Source organism: Trachurus trachurus (genome assembly GCF_905171665.1).
Source record: "Trachurus trachurus genome assembly, chromosome: 15".
NCBI lineage: Eukaryota > Metazoa > Chordata > Actinopteri > Carangiformes > Carangidae > Trachurus > Trachurus trachurus.
Genome location: NC_139906.1, coordinates 8,322,042 through 8,338,569, shown reverse-complemented (window position 1 = coordinate 8,338,569; position 16,528 = coordinate 8,322,042). Strand labels below are relative to the sequence as shown.

The 16,528-nt window shown below is 38.2% G+C and overlaps 1 protein-coding gene across 1 annotated transcript in view; it reads left to right on the top strand.

Moving 5' to 3' along the window:
- Nucleotides 1-16,528, top strand: part of abch1 (ATP-binding cassette, sub-family H, member 1) — a 34,805-nt gene extending 18,277 nt beyond the window's left edge. Inside the window, exons 11-20 of the mRNA XM_083988069.1 lie at nucleotides 398-498; nucleotides 5,008-5,078; nucleotides 5,290-5,339; nucleotides 5,762-5,818; nucleotides 5,922-5,992; nucleotides 6,166-6,254; nucleotides 7,106-7,209; nucleotides 12,465-12,624; nucleotides 13,900-14,004; nucleotides 16,364-16,528. Coding sequence (XP_083844195.1) covers nucleotides 398-498; nucleotides 5,008-5,078; nucleotides 5,290-5,339; nucleotides 5,762-5,818; nucleotides 5,922-5,992; nucleotides 6,166-6,254; nucleotides 7,106-7,209; nucleotides 12,465-12,624; nucleotides 13,900-14,004; nucleotides 16,364-16,470 — 915 coding nt within the window. The 3' untranslated portion in view covers nucleotides 16,471-16,528. The remainder of the gene's footprint in view (nucleotides 1-397; nucleotides 499-5,007; nucleotides 5,079-5,289; nucleotides 5,340-5,761; nucleotides 5,819-5,921; nucleotides 5,993-6,165; nucleotides 6,255-7,105; nucleotides 7,210-12,464; nucleotides 12,625-13,899; nucleotides 14,005-16,363) is intronic.

Here is a 16,528-nt window from a genome sequence, read left to right as displayed (position 1 = left end):
TATAGGGATTATGGCAATGGGCCGATTTGCCAAAATGTTGAACTATCCCTTTAAAAATGTTATTCACACAGGAGGGAGTTTCTTCTCTGAGGTAAAACGCTGTGATCTCAAAATGGTTTCAGTCTAAAGAGGAAGCAGCAGGTTGTTCTGCTGCTTGACTTGAAACAAATGAGTTTCACTTCAGGTCACAAACAAGAGAAACCTTTTCTAGGAATCAGTGAAAGGAGACAACGCCTTATAAAAAAACACACACACACACAACCAAAACTGTGAAGTAAAATATCAAATTTCCAGCTTTTGATATCTTTCAGTGGATACACATTTATTCAAAAATGTGGTCACCTGATATAAAAAGATGAGAATAATAATATATGAATAATGTCTGTTATCTCTCCAGGTGCCGTTGTCCCACGCGGATGCGTTCGATGGGATCTATAACGGAGAGTACTGGGGCGTCATCGGCTTTGGCAAGAACTTCACCAGCTACCTGACCAAAAGGTGAGAGAGGAGCAGCAGCCGCAGCAGCAACAGCAACAGCTCGTCTTATATAAACAGGATCAAGCGTATCAGGCATCAGATGCGATCAATTATAAATCTCTGTTTCCACTATCGGTTACATTGATCCGGTCACAGGCCAACTGCCTACCTACCGGCCTGGTCCTTAGAGCCGCCGCTGCCGCTGCATCAGCCTCTCGTCGACCCCATGTCACCGTGGAAACAAAGTGATGCAAATGAGCTGGGCGCGGTGAAGTGCACTGATTTTAAATATAGGAAAATCAGAGCTCAGGTGTCAGAAGCTGCAGCTGTGCATCCAGAATTTACTATCCAAGGTTATTATAGTTTTAAAAGTTTCCTTAGTTTTTCAGTTTGCTTTTTTATTTCAGTTTTGGTTTCCTTAGCTCAACAAGCGATAAAGCAGTTTTAGTCTAGTTTTTATTTTTGAAGGAATTGACTAGTTAGTCTAAGTTTTAGTTTTTCAGGTTTTAGGAGAAAGCCTCTGCGAGACTTCTGAAGATGAACTTCCAAATTTGTGGGATTTTTCCCTTTTGCATCCCATAAATGTTCCCATCAGTCCCATCATCACGTTACATTCACTCTTGGGTCGTGCTCGAAGTCGTCCCATATTGAGCTGTGTCGTTTTCTTCCTGCAGTTTTTGACATCTCTAAGAAAGCTAAAACTAAGCTGATGTTATTTGACATTCAGTTTAGTTTCAGTTACTTCTGCATTGTTCATTGTAGTTTTTATTTAGTTCTCGTTTTTGGAAAAATTGGCATTTTTATTTTCATTTCAGTTCACTAAATTATTTTTTCACTCCCAGTTTTATTTTTATTTTATTTTATTTATTTGTTTATTTGAATGGGACAATGCACATTAATGGACATAAGAACATGTAAATATGCCGGATTATAGCAGGATACTAGTTTCCGTCCGTAGTCCCAATAACATCAAAACAGTTCAAAACAATACAACATTACACATGAAAAAAGTAAACACAAAGGCAATAACAATGAAAAACACATTGAGAGACACAAGTTATAACATACATACAGTTAATTTACAAAGTGGCTGTGGATAATGAGGCTTAGTTTTAGTTAACTATAATAACTCCGGTTCTGACCTGGATTTTACACTTTTATGGAGGTGGAAAAGAAAAGTTTCAAACCGATAACAGAGTTAGAGAGCGATCAAACTGGGATTTAATGATTGACAGCAGCTTTTTTTTAACATCTGTATCATGTGAAGTGGCTGCAGCAGTGGTGCATGTGTGCAGCAGTGTATGATGAACATATGTGTGTGTTTCTCTGTGTGTGGATGAGTTGGTCTCTGTTCTGCAGCTGGAATGCAGTCTGTGCGTCACCGCAGCGTTGTGATGGAGCGGCTCTGCTTCACTGTGGCTTTTAAATAACTATTAAAAAAATCCCTTTGACGCACATGAACTCTCTTCTGTAATCAGAGATGCGTTACAGGTGTTTAACTATCATTCATCATCAACATCAGCTTGAGTCTCTGCTGTGATAGAGGGAGGAAGTTATCGAAAAGGTCAGAAAATGGAGACAAGGGGGGAGAGAAGGAAAGAAACACATGATGCAGGTCAAACTGTGTGACGGACAAGTTGAAACACGTCCAGTAACAAACAGCTCAGACTGAACTGAAGCCACAGACGCTGAACTTTGTTTAATCTCCTCACAGAGATCGTTTTACACCTCGGCTGAAAATGCCTGGTGTTCATGTCCTCACTCTCCATGTGTAGCCTATGTGTGTGTTTATTCAAATCTGTGCTCACGCTCCTCCGACACACGCCTCCTCCTCCTGAGTATCTGGTTACAAGATTGTTTTTTTTTCTTCTTCTGAGCACCACTGTCCACTTCTCCTGAGTTGTCGTGCAACTTTTAGCAGCTTTAGTTTGCCACAGTGTCTTAAAATGCACCGTGTGTTGGGTTTGTGATGACTGAAATTGCTCACGTGACAAGTGTGAGATCAAACTGTTACATCAGCAGAGAGCAACACAACCGTGCAGCTTCTTTGATTCGTGATCTCTGATTTACAAAAGCGATTGTTGCAAACACAAGATAATGCACAATGACAATGCGGATATTCACACTCGCAGCAACCTGGAGATGAAGGTCGTGCTCTTTAATACAGTATGTGGTGTCAGGTTCATGGCGCCCTGTGTTTAATTTCCGTCTTTGGTAACACTTTATTTGACGCCTATCTCTATAACGCATTATAACCATACTTATAATGAGTTATAATGCAGTTATAGCACTGTATAACTATATTTATAAACACTCATAAATTATCATAATGCTTTATAACAATAATCATAACACACTATAAAGCATTTTATCATGACTTATAAGGTCAGGTATTATAATACGTTATAATTGTTAGTAACTCGCTGACAGTATAACATAAATATAGTTATAATGTGTTATAATTGTCTCATAAACATGTATAACTATCATTATTATTATCACTATTATAATACTTGACCTTATAATCCATTATAAAATGCTCTATGGTGTGTTATACTTATTGTTATAAAGCCTTATGAGACCCTGTATAACTATAGTTATACAGTGCTATAACTGTATTATAAGTATGGTTATAATCCGTTATAGAGATAGGCGTCAAATAAAGTGTTAACCCGTCTTCCTAGAGACAGCTTCATAAAACAGTGTTGTGTACTTCTTCTTTACTCGTTACTTTAAACCCCGACTTTTTTCTTTAGCATTTAAACACTTAATAATCATCTATAATATGTTATAACCCAGTCTAATATAAATGTAAACACATTTTAAATGGGTAATTGACATAACAGATGTGTAAACAGATGATTGTATAAGCTGTTAGTAAATACTTTATAACACAGAATAGAGCGTTTTTCTTTTCTTTTTTTTATTAGCACATGGAATATATAAGCATATTAGAGAGTAGAACAACAACAAAAAACATACACTGTATACAGTAGATACAGCAAATGTGCAGGAGAAACCAAAAAAAACCCTAAGGGTCCTCCTAAAGATAAACAGTCAACATAAAAGATAAGATTTACAGTAATGTAATGCCTTATTTATGTATTGTCATGTATTATTGATAATGATTATGAAGCAATGTTATCAATTATTCAGTAGGTGTTTGTGTAGATCCTCATTAAAGGAGTAATAGTTGCTGATATCTTCAAATCTGCTCATACATACATTTACATTATGATGTATGAATAGATTAACTTTATAGAAATAAATTGATATTAATGTTCTTCAATTAGAATTTTCTGAAAGTGACTTATTTCTTTCTGACTCGTCTTTGTTACCTGTCGTCTCTGTTGAGTTTAGTCTCTCTCAGTTTCAGCCGCACATAAACAAACACATACAAATCAGGCTTCAACAACTCACACCCCAGAGTCGCACTGTAATGTGAGGATGAGTCAGTTCAGGAGGGTAAAGGGCACGGGTTGTTCCAGGTCTTAATCACTCTGATACCTTTTATGCATATGTGTGTGTGTGTCTGTGTGTGTCTGTGTGTGAGAGATCTCTGGGTAGACAGTCTGGTCCTTCCTGTCCCAAACACACCTGAACAGGTCACAGCGCAGCACCAGCCAATAAAACGCTAAAGCTGCTGCTGCTGGTTGAATCATGTGACAGAGCTGCCTCAGGAGGAAACCATGTGAAAATATTACAGAATAATGCACTGAACTAATCCTGCTCATACAGTCTATGGTTCATTGACTATGAATTACTGTGTTAGCAATGCATTATGGGTAAAGAGTCACTGCAAACAGAGCTTGTGATATAACTGAGGTAAAGAACCACAGTGCCCCCTTTACCTGCAAGTACACCAGTCTGCTTAAAGGCCTCCTACATATACAAACATTACAGCAGGCCATGGTGGTTATTTAATGATGATTATTGATTTGATACAAACTGGGGAAATGATAAAAGAAGTGATTAAAATCCAAGTCCAATAAAGCAGGAAGAAGTTTGAGATCGAGCTTCAGTGTCTCAGGTCAAATCATGTACAACATGCATGAGTGGCTCAACAAGATTGTGTGCATTGTCTTATTTGTGTCAGAGGAAAGTAATTATTCTTTCTTAAGTTGTATTATAATTAATTTAGTTGAAAATACACCAAAAAAATCATTATGAAGATGATTTTTTTTATGGCACTTTTCATACAAGAGATGCAGCTCAAAGTGTTTTACATGAAAGAAAAGTCATGCAAAGTGAACATAAACACATTCATGTGCAATGAGATTTAACAGATATAAATAAACGTATATAAATTAAAAAATAACGAATAATCACACAAAGGATATTGGTTTGATGACAGTATTTTCACTGTTATCATGTAGATCTGCTCTGTCTGTTTATCTTCTGATGTTATTTAAACAACCTTCACACTTTTTGTTATTTTCTATTTAAACATTTGCATTCAACCTTTTATTGATTATCTATTAAATATATTCCAAAAATTGAGTTTTCATGACTCTGTCCTCATCTTCACAGGATGATCCAGCGACAGGTTTCCAGAGAGGTGGTCGACGGAGGGTCGGTGCACGTCTGGCTGGACCTGACAAGTAAGAACAACAAAACCCACTTATCAGCTTAATAGCAATTAACTCCCTGGTGCAAGTTAAAATAATAATCGAGTATGAGTTTTAAGATTTTGTGCCAAAATCTCATTGTACAACTGGCATATTTTAAAATTACATTTATTATCGCATCATTATTATCTACTGTAAATCTGAGAAGCTGAATTTGCAATTTTTTTTTTTTTTTTTTTTTTAGATCGTCAAATTGCCTTCATGCTGCAGAAGAAGCTCCACGAGGCCTTTCAGGTATAAATCCATGTGCACATATAGTATGCAGGTGTTTTTATTCTTACAGTCAAGGATCCTTCAACACACACGACTCTGCAGCGTAAACTGACACATGTGGGTCGACACATTGAGTACAATGTGGAGGAACGAGCTTAAACATGACACTTGGCTGAGTGCCCTCACAATACATCAGTATCAGTGACACTTCATGTAGTAAAAAAAACACCTCAGTGACCAATTTCATAGGTTTTTAGTGACAGTTTTATTTATTTATATATATAATATATATATATATATATATATTTACATTTTTATATTCTACTTTGCAACATACAAACATATGTTATGTTACAGTATGTTATGTTATGTTATGTTATGTTATGTTATGTTATGTTATGCTACTATATGTTTGACTGGGGTTGTTCATGCTCTGTCTGCAGGCGTTTGTGGACAATAAGTTGGGCAGTATGGCGTACCTGGTCGCTCTGCCAATCAAGGTGAGAAAAGTATAAAAATACATGTGTTAAGAATTTTAAAATACATAAAACCAGAGTATAACAGAGTAAAAGTAAATGTTTTGTTGTTGTTGTTATCCTGTAGTTTGAGGAGCCCATCTACGGCAGCCTGGACGCAGACTTCACTACGTTTGTGACGCCTGGAGCTGTTCTCAGGTCAGTGCCGGGATGAGAGCGGATTAATGTGCAGTTTATTTTTAAGAGGAGATGTTTCACTTGTTTAAAATGTTAATGCATTAGACATTATTGTTTTTTTTCTTCATTAAGTTGTCAAAATGTCATTTAACTTCTTTGTTTTTTTTGTCTCTCTCTCTGCTGTGGTGCTGCAGCATCACTTTCTACCTGGCCGTGGGTCTGACCGCTCTCTCCTTCGTCCTGGAGAGGAAGGAGGGGCTTCTGGACCGATGCTGGGTCGCAGGTGAGAGTTCAAAGGTCACGCCGCCACCACACGAACACAGAAGCTCTGTCCTTTTATTAAACACGTGACTTAATATCCTTAAATTCAGAATCAGAATCAGAATCGGATTTATTGGCCAAGTATGTTGCGTATGTTACATAGAAGAAATTTGCATCCGGTTTACATAGCTCTCACATAAAAGATGCACAACAACAACTGTAATAAGTTGAGAATAATAAGAATAAGAATAATACAAAACAAAATACAAAAAAGTTGAATAAGATAAGATAAATAAGGTAAAGTGGTCAGATTATACTTGTACAGTCACATGCAGTGCAAATAGACAATGAGGTAGTGCCATGAAAATTAATAATAGATGCTGGATAGATATTTAAGATATACATTGTAACATTTACATGTCTATATCCACCTTTGCATGTAAACTATAATAGTTTTACCTGTCTTCTGTAATATAATCTTCTTTTTTATGATTCATGATTTATTGATCATGTATTTATTAAGTGAGAAAAGTTGCTCTGAGTCTGAATATTGAACTGAATCCAGTCCATAATATATGTGGGTGTAATTTCAGTTGTAACCAGCAGAGGGAGCAACATGATCACAGCAGGATGTGGCGATATATTTACCACAGCTGTTCCTCTTCTTAACGATTTATTATTCACTTTATAGCTTTTAAATGATCAATAACTCAACAGGATTACGTAGATTACATATTTGTAACAATTAATCATGTATTATTATTTTTATTATTGTCATTATTATAGCCGTTTAGATCCAGATGCGTTTGAGTGATGGGCTGTTTTGAACGCAGCCCGTGAACTCCTGGATGTTTTGTGGCGTCTCTCCCCCAGGTGTGAGCTCCATGGAGACGATGCTGGCCCACCTCTTCTCTCAGCTGTTCGTCATCAGCGTTCAGATCATCCTGCTGCTCCTCTTCATCCTGCTCGTCTTCAATGTGCGTATATTAAAAAAAAACACACACAGATAAAGATACACAACACCGTGACAAACGACCGCATGCAGCGCTTCACATGAGATGAGATGAGACTTTATTGATTCGAGAAAATGGATCCAGCATAAATAACAACTACAGGGAGGAAAAACAACAGCAGGAGAATGTAAAGAGAGCAAATAATCAGTGAAATTAAATAAATATCTCATTGATTTTCCGAAACTTTACAATAACTACACACTACTATGTCTTGTCTTTTGTCCTTGTGTGTTTTGTGTTTCATCTCGGCTATATTGTAAATGAGGTTACTCCTCAATATATCTCAGAGTTTAAATAAAGGTTATGAAATGAAATGACTAAGCTTTAGTAGCAGTTAATTCATCAGTTATAAAGCTTTATTTCTATGCTAATACTAATTAGCATGTAGTTTAGAAACACAATTACAAATGTTAAACTCAGGATTCATAATGAAAACCTCTCTAAGTCAAGCACAGCATTATAAAATAGTCGATTAATCATTTACTGACACTTTTATAAATAATCTTATGAACCACTGACGTCTCCTGAAAAAAGTTTGTAATAAATATGATACTTGATTCATAAATGTTGATCCTATCATTAATTAAGTATCATTAGACACATTATAGGTGAGCTTAGTAACATTTATAACATTTATTATAGTGTCAGTTTAGGAGGAAGGCTTTACAAACAATGAATTAGGTATTTAATCAACTAATAAATTATAACGTTTTTTTTTATTTTAAAGTATTACTAATAAGTAATTGATTATTTCTTTGTCCTTTTTATAAAAAAAAAAGAAGCTTTTTAATAATTTGAACTAACGAGTTGTTTGTTTTCTTGAATAGTTGTGGTTTTAGTGTTTAACCTTTACTGAAACCACAACACTGTCGATTACCGTTAAAGTATTAAAGCAAAGCTCACACACACACGATTCTCACGCTGTTTAAAGACACTTTTCAGGGGGGATTTTTCAAGAGCGAACGAGTCCTGTTGAAAGGTCACCGGCGCATTCCTAATGCGGTCGGGGTTTGTGGAGAGTTTCAGGTTAATGGTTGGAGGTTAATGTTGTTGCGAATGCAGCAGGCGTCCGCTTCCCCGTTACACTAAAAAACCCTCATTTGCATTTTTATTACATCAACAAAACAAAAAAAATCTAGACTTCACCTATACGGCACATTAGAGCCACAATAACTCATTTAAACCATCAAACTGAGCTTTATTTTATAAGATTATGATGCATCAGTGTGTTTTTTGTTATGTTTTGTTTTGTTTTTTCTTTAAATGTACCTGAAACTGCGTCCAGCGAATGATGAAGGTCGACAAGGTCACGTCTTCAATAGACTCATATGAAATCAATACAGAGAGCAGGCACTCAGATAAAGGCAGGGGAGAGAGTGTGTGTGTGTGTGTGTGTGTTAATGTATCTGTATCCATGCAGACACATGCTTTTATGGGCGTGTGCAGTCGTGCGTTTCAGAAAGTGTGTCAGTATGTTCTTGTGTGTGTGTGTTCGGTGTGTTCTCGGTGTGTGTGTGTGTGTGTGTTAATTAAGGTGCTGAAGTCCAGAGAGACCACCACTCCATAAATCACTTCCTGCGTTGGCCCGTATCTAAGGATCACTGCGGGATCGCCACGACAACAACCCTTGATTGCTGTGGCAACCGAGTGGTCATGTGGCCTCTCGGTGCAGGTCTATTTTTGCAACGTTGTCAGGGGAGACGGATAGTGTCACACACACACACACACACACACACAGAGAGAGAGAGAGGGAAACGTCTGCAGATCCTCTCTGGGCTGAGGGAGTGATCCGAGCTCAGATTTACAGAGTTGTGCGTCTGTTTTTGTTTGATGTTAAAGTTTGTGTGTCTGCTGCTCCGTTCACACTCTTCCTCCTCCTCCTCCTCCTCCTCCTCCTCCTCCTCCCTCTCTCTCTCTGTCCGTCCGTCTGTGTGATTTACAACCAGAGTTAATCAGCAGCAGCGTTTTCTCTTCATGTCTGGTTGTGTTTTCTGACTCAGTATCAGTCAGCTCCTCTGTCTCTTCCTTCTTCTTCTTCTTCTTCTTCTTCTTCTTCTTCTTCTTCTTCTTCTTCTTCTTCTTCTTCTTCTTCTTCTTCTTCACCTCTTTCATCTCTCGTTCTCATCGTCTCCTCCGTTCTCATGACTTATTATTTCACCACTTTAATGTTTGTTAGTTGGACACATGGGTAACACTTTATTTGACGCCTTTCTCTCTAATAGTCTACTTGCCAGCCCATAGGGCCCCATTGTGAACCCGGAAATGTTGAGTACCCCAAAGTTTTATGTTAGAAATATGTAGTATGGGTCCCCAGTATTCAGAAACTGCCGGATGCTAACTTATATATATTGGGCAATTAGCGTAACTGACATAATTAGCATAAATTAGCATAATTTCCTATATGGGCAACATTTCAACAAAATTGACTTGGCTGATCTGGGCAATATTGGAGTGGTTTTAGGGGTTATTGATGATGCTGAATCCATTTCTGACATTTTCAAAATTCAAAATGGCTGTCTAAACCGGAAGTGACCAGATTTTAACCGCCAGTGGGCCGATTTTGATGGATTTCATCTGGTCACTTCCGGTTTAGACAGCCATTTTGAATTTTGAAAATGTCAGAAATTGATTCAGCATCATCAATAACCCCTAAAACCACTCCAATATTGCCCAGATCAGCCAAGTCAATTTTGTTGAAATATTGCCCATATAGGCAATTATGCTAATTTATGCTAATTATGTCAGTTACGCTAATTGCCCAATATATATAAGTTAGCATCCGGCAGTTTCTGAATACTGGGGACCCATACTACATATTTCTAACATAAAACTTTGGGGTACTCAACATTTCCGGGTACTCATTGTTGGCAAGTAGACTATAACTCTAATTATAAACACTCATAAATGATCATAATGCTTTATAACAATAATCAAAACACACTATAAAGCATTTTATCATGACTTATAAGGTCAGGTATTATAATACGTTATAATTGTTCATAATTGGCTGACAATGCCCACATTGATAATGCATTATAAATATAGTTATAATCTGTTATAATTGGCTTATTATGAACATGTATAACTATCATGATAAACACTCATAAATTATCATAAGGCTTTATAACAATAAACATAACACATGATAGAGCATTATAACTCTATTATAATACTTGATCTTATAACCCATTATAAAATGCTACATGATGTGTTATGCTTATTGTTATAAAGCCTTATGATAATTTATGAGTGTTTATCATGATAGTTATACACATTTAAAAGCCAATTAAAACACATTACAACTATATAATGCATTATCGATGTGGGCATTGAGAGTTACTAACAGTTATTATAACATATTATAATACCTATAAGTCATGATACAATGCTTTATAGTGTGTTATGATTATTGTTATAAAGCATTATGGTCATTTATCAGTGCTTATAACTATAGTTATACAGTGCTATAACTGCATTATAACTCATTATAAGTATGGTTATAATGCATTATAGAGATAGGCATCAAATAAAGTGTTACCGACACATGATGCACAATCAGTCAAGCAGAACCAGAGAGTATGTCGTGCTCTCCACCACCATCCTCTTCCTCTTCCTCTTCCTCTTCCTCTTCCTCTTCCTCTTCCTCTTCCTCTTCCTCTTTCTCCTCTTCGTCTTCGTCACTACCTATCACCTACATTAACCACAGTGCAGCTCAGTCACTGAACGATGCGTCAGTCTTTCAGGTGTGTCCTCAGGTAGAGTCTAGGAGTTGGTTACAGATGCTTCGGATCACTTCCGTCTGAATCTACAACCTCAGATTCATTCATTTATTTATTTATTTATTTATTTTTCTTTTTACATTCACATTATAATCTCAGCAACAAGACAACAAAACAAACCACAACCCCTGCCTGCACGGACGCATCAACAGAATAATGTGATACAAACTTTTATTTACAAAAAGAAACAGTTGATAAAAGGTGGAGCCCTGCCATGGGTAGGCCTATGTAATTACAATAAGCAGCCCCATTATACATTTTGAATCCATTCTGAATTATTAATCTGATTCTTTTTATTCTATCTTGTTCTTTCTTATTTTGTTTTATTTTATGTATCTTTCTGTCCATTTTCCTTTGTTGTGTCATAATTGTTATCTGTTGTCTGTTGTCTACTCTAGACAGTCATATAAATCTCACATACACCTCACCAATACAATGAATAGGGAACAGCCCACATCTCATAGAAGAACTAGATAGACGAGAAAATATATAATAAAGTAATAATAATCATTAAAAAAAATGAATATACCCGCCAAATAACAATTCTGACAAGGTCAAATGACAACTCAAATGACAAGGTTGTAGGTACAGTGTTATGAGCAAGACACAAGGCAACACTTGAAAGTACTGAAGCCACTGTAGAGTTGATAAAGTGGAGATAAGGAGTCCTAAGGTCCATAAACTGTCCATTAATTTATTTTTTAATTTTCAGGGGTTTTTTTTTCTCCAAATAATAGCTCTGACTCAGGCAAGGTCATATCTATCAGATGCCCCGTTGGAGCAGCAACAGCTCTTCTTACTTATTACTGTAGTGGCATGAAAAGAAAAAAACTAACTGTCCGAGCCTTTGAGAATCACACGTGAAAGTTTTGCTTCTTGCATTAGTTTGTTTTATGTTTTTGACACCAAAAACTTTCCCTGGGGAACATGAAGCTGAACTCCCGGATTTTGAAAAGAGGAAACAGGGTCTAAATCAAGTTCTGGGGAGCTCCCACACGCACACAAAATAGATGTTTTTGTCCGTCGTCTGTTTCTGCAGAGGGGACAATCACACACACACACACACACACACACAGACTATTGTTGCTCAATCTCGGAGGGGATTTTAGTTTTTGCTGCGGTGAAAAAAAAAAAAGAAACTCACAGTCATTCAGGTTCACCCTGGGTCGGGACCTGCAGCGCTCCTCTGGGACGGGGACTGAACTGGGAAAATTTTTAAGTTCCTCAAAACTTTGGTAGCAAACATGCACACAGTGATGTTACAGTTTGTTACATCACAAAAACCAGTGCTTTGTTTTGCATTTAAAAAGTGGAGATTCAACCTTTTTATCCTTTGGATTGATCAGGGTGAAATATTCGGTAAAATGTCTCATCCCTCCTCTCCTCCCCTGTCTTTCTTTCTCTCTCTCTTCCTTCCTTTCTCTCTCTCTGTTTCTGCAGATCCCTAACGAAGGCTCCTTGGTGCTGGTCATAATCATAATCGTGCTGCAGGGCGTCACTGGGATCTCCTTCGGCCTCGTCATCTCGGCCGCCCTCGACGACGAGCAGAGCGCCAACCAGGCCGCGCTGGGCATCTTCTACCCCAATCTCATCCTCAGCGGTAGGCGTGTGTCTGTGTGTGTGTGTGTGTGTGTGCGTAAGAACTTCCCACATTGGGATCAATAACAAACCCTCCTATCTACCTACGACAAAGAGCTGATTGTGAACTCTTAAAGGGATAGTTCAACATTTTGGCAAATTGGCCCATTGCCATAATCCCTATAGTCATAGCAGTAGGTTCGTTACCTTTAATTGTCGGTGCAAGCTATTTTTAGAACGGCGGAGCAGAGCCGCGAGCTGCTCAGAGCTACGCTACAGAGGCTAATGGGATTTCTTGGTTTCCCTCATCAAATACACAATCCAACAACTCCAAAACGCTCTGGTGGACAAGTTGTGACCTGCACATTCACCACACTATGAGATAATAACAGAACATTACGAGACAGAGTTGTTTTAGAGGCAAATGCAGAGACTGCTTACTGAAAAACTGCTCGGAAAATTCAATCAAAACCGCTGATGTGTTTTTCGGCAAGCAGTCTCTGAATTTACCTCTTAAACAACTCTGTCTGGTAACGTTCTGTTATTATCTCATAGCGTGGTGAATGTGAAGGTCACAACTTGTCCACCAGAGCATTTTGGAGTTGTTGGATTGTGTATTTGATGAGTTTGATGAGGGAAACCAAGAAATCCCATGAGCCTCCGTAGCGTAGCTCTGAGCAGCTCGCGGCTCTGCTCCGCCGTTCTAAAAATAGCTTGCACCGAGAATTAAAGGTAACAAACCTACTGCTAAAACTATAGGGATTATGGCAATGGGCCAATTTGCCAAAATGTTGAACTATCCCTTTGAAGTTAATCAGAGCAGTGAGGAAAATCTCACCCGATGGTCCATTTAGCAGCTGATCTGGAGCTTTTGATCACATCGCACTGGCTTTATCTTTCAATCTCAGTCAAAGTGGATCAAATAAAGAATAAAAAAATAGAAAACGTCATGGCAACCAGTCGAACTTCTGCTGCTGCTGCTGAGGATCATGTGACCCCTGTAGAACAGCTGCTAAATGGACCGTGGGGTGAGATTGTTTTCTCAAGCGCCGTTTCCAGGCAGTTGTTTTTAAGTTTTTAAGGGGGGGGACTGAACTTTAAAGACCTCACATCATGGTTTTTTTATTTTTTTATTTGCCACTTCCCCATTTGGTTGGTCCAAATAAAATAGAATAAAAAAAAACCCTCATCTCAGCAGGGTGAAAACAAAGAGGAGCCAGAGCTTGTGTTAAAGCCCTCATGGTGTTTATTACACACTGTAAATGTAAATGTCCTCTCTCTCTGTCCTGTGCTGTAGGTATCATCTGGCCCGTGGAGTGTATCCCGTATCCGCTGCGCTACATCAGCCTGGCGCTCCCTCAGACCTACGCCTCCGAAGCCCTCCGCTGTATCATGTACAGAGGTAACATATACACACACACGTTACACAACGCGCATCGCTTTCATAATGTTATGAAACATCCGGCGTGTTCTGTGTTCTGCGTGCGTTAAGAGTCACACTGTCACGTTATACTGTAGCCTACAACGGCACGGCACGGCAAACAAGAGTGTGAGCCGGTGTCATCAATCATTAATCGGGTAAGAGAGTATTAGTGGTTTCCCCTCTCCGCTCCTTCTCCGGACTCGAACAATACGAGCTGACGACAGCCGTGTTACACGATCCAGCTCCCAACACAGGAAGTCAGAGCCTGCCGCTTCCTGCTCGGCGTCTTATCGTAGAGAAGATGAGAAGTCAGCGGCGTCAGGATTCACATTTACTACATTACATCCTATACTTTAGAGAGTTAAAGGTCAGGTAATCTATTACTCTGATCATCATCATGAAGCTGCACTCTGTTTGCTTTTATTAAACACAGAACAACATAACAGTTGTTTCTGGAGCTTTCAATCACATCGCTCGTCCCCCGTCGGCACACTGATGTTTACCAGTTGCCATGGGAGTGTTGATGTTGGAGGACGCCTCGTTCCGTCTGAGGCCCAGAGTTCATTATTGACCCTGAAAGCAACAGAGGAGAAAAGTATTTCACCACAATTTCTTTTTTTTTCTTTTTTTTCTTTTCTTCTGTCGTCTGTGCAGCTCTTTGTGAGCCTCTGCCTTTCGAATCAAATCTCAAATCTGGTGAGATTATTTTCTCAACTCGCTTGTTTCCAAGGGGTCGAGAGGGAACTGCGAACCTTTGTGTGTGATTGATTATCTTGCAATACTATAAATTTTTGAATAAAATATCAGAGCGCCAAAACAAGCCGGAGAAAAGTCAGTCGCTATAAAATTAATATGCAGTAAAGAAAAATATCTGTGGGGAAAAAAATCAACATGTTGCAATATTTTGTTTGGCAATATTGACGCCATGTTTTGATCTTTTATTACGAAATCGCAAATATGAGAGAGATCAGAGTTTTTGCGACTACAATATTAGAGTACTTTGATTATGTTGCTCAGTTTGTCCTTGTTTTGCAAGAATAAAAATGATTTAATTAACACAGATTATGAACATTATTATTACAAAAATATAATAACCAACAATGTATCATCATGTCTTATAGCAATACTATATATTACAATAATATCATACGATGACTTAAGTATCATAACAAAAGGAAAATCAATTTAATTCCCTTTATTAATAATGCTCCACCCACATTTAAAAGTATCTTCAGTATCTGTGTTGTATCAGTTTTACAATAGTAAAGGCTACTGCAGTGTATTTTTATTTTTAAGTATTTGTGAGGGGCTTTTATACCTTTAATTGATTGGACAGCTGTAGAGAGACAGATGGAGGGGCAATGACATGCAGCATTGGACTATAGCCTCTGCATATGGGGCATCTCCTCTACCCACTGAGCTAAACGACACCCCCTCTGCCGTGTATTTTTATTGTGTGTCTAATATTAATAAGAATAAGAATAACTGGTAACCCTTTAATTTACAGGCCGCTAATTACGTTATAATGTCGAGAAATAGCCAAGAAATAACAATTATGCATCATAATTTCTAGAAAAAGCCTAGAAATAACGGTCAATTTCATAGTAATGTCGAGAAATATCGCTGAGAAATAACAATTGATTGCGTAGAAATAGCGCAGAAATAATGATCAATTGCAAGAAGAAGAAGAAGAAGAATATTCTGGTCTTTCCCAAAAAATGCAAAGCATGAAAACCATGTATAATCTTTTCCCTTTATGTAAAACATGACATTACTGGGGCGGTGCGTGGCGCAGTGGGTAGAGCGGCCGTCCCATGTTGAGGCTACAGTCCTCGCTGCAGGCGTCCCCGGTTCGAATCCCGCGTCGGGCAGACCTTTCCTGCGTGTCATTCCCCCTCTCTCTGCCTCCCCATTTCCTGTCTATCTCTACTGTCATCACTATCAAATAAAAGCAAAAAAGCCGAAAAAAATATACTTTAAAAAACATGACATTACTATGAAATTGACCGTTATTTCTAGGCTATTTCTTGACATTACTACGCAATTAATTCTTATTTCTTGGCTATTTCTTGACATTACTACACAATTAATTGTTCTTGGCTACTTCTTGACATTACTACGCAATTAATTGTTATTTCTTCATTTTTTCTTTACATTATCACGTAATTAACGGCCTGTAAATTAAAGGGTTACAGTAAGAAGGAGCCTGTGTGTTGCCTTGAAGGTAAAACTCAGGGTAAATCAGCTCCATCCTCTATCACAGTCAAAGTTAGACTCTGAAAAGTCAAATCAGGTTTAAATATGTGAAATGTAAATTATTTTGTCTAACGTCCGACAGGTTGGGATCTGACTCGGATGATGGTGTGGAGGGGCTTCGCCGTCACCCTGGGCTGGAACACCTTCTTCCTCATCCTGGCCACCGTCATCCTGAAGCTGAGGACGTGACAGCCTCGTCCTCCTCCCGTGACATCGTTGCTCCTCCAGCGAGTGGGCGGAGCCTCCA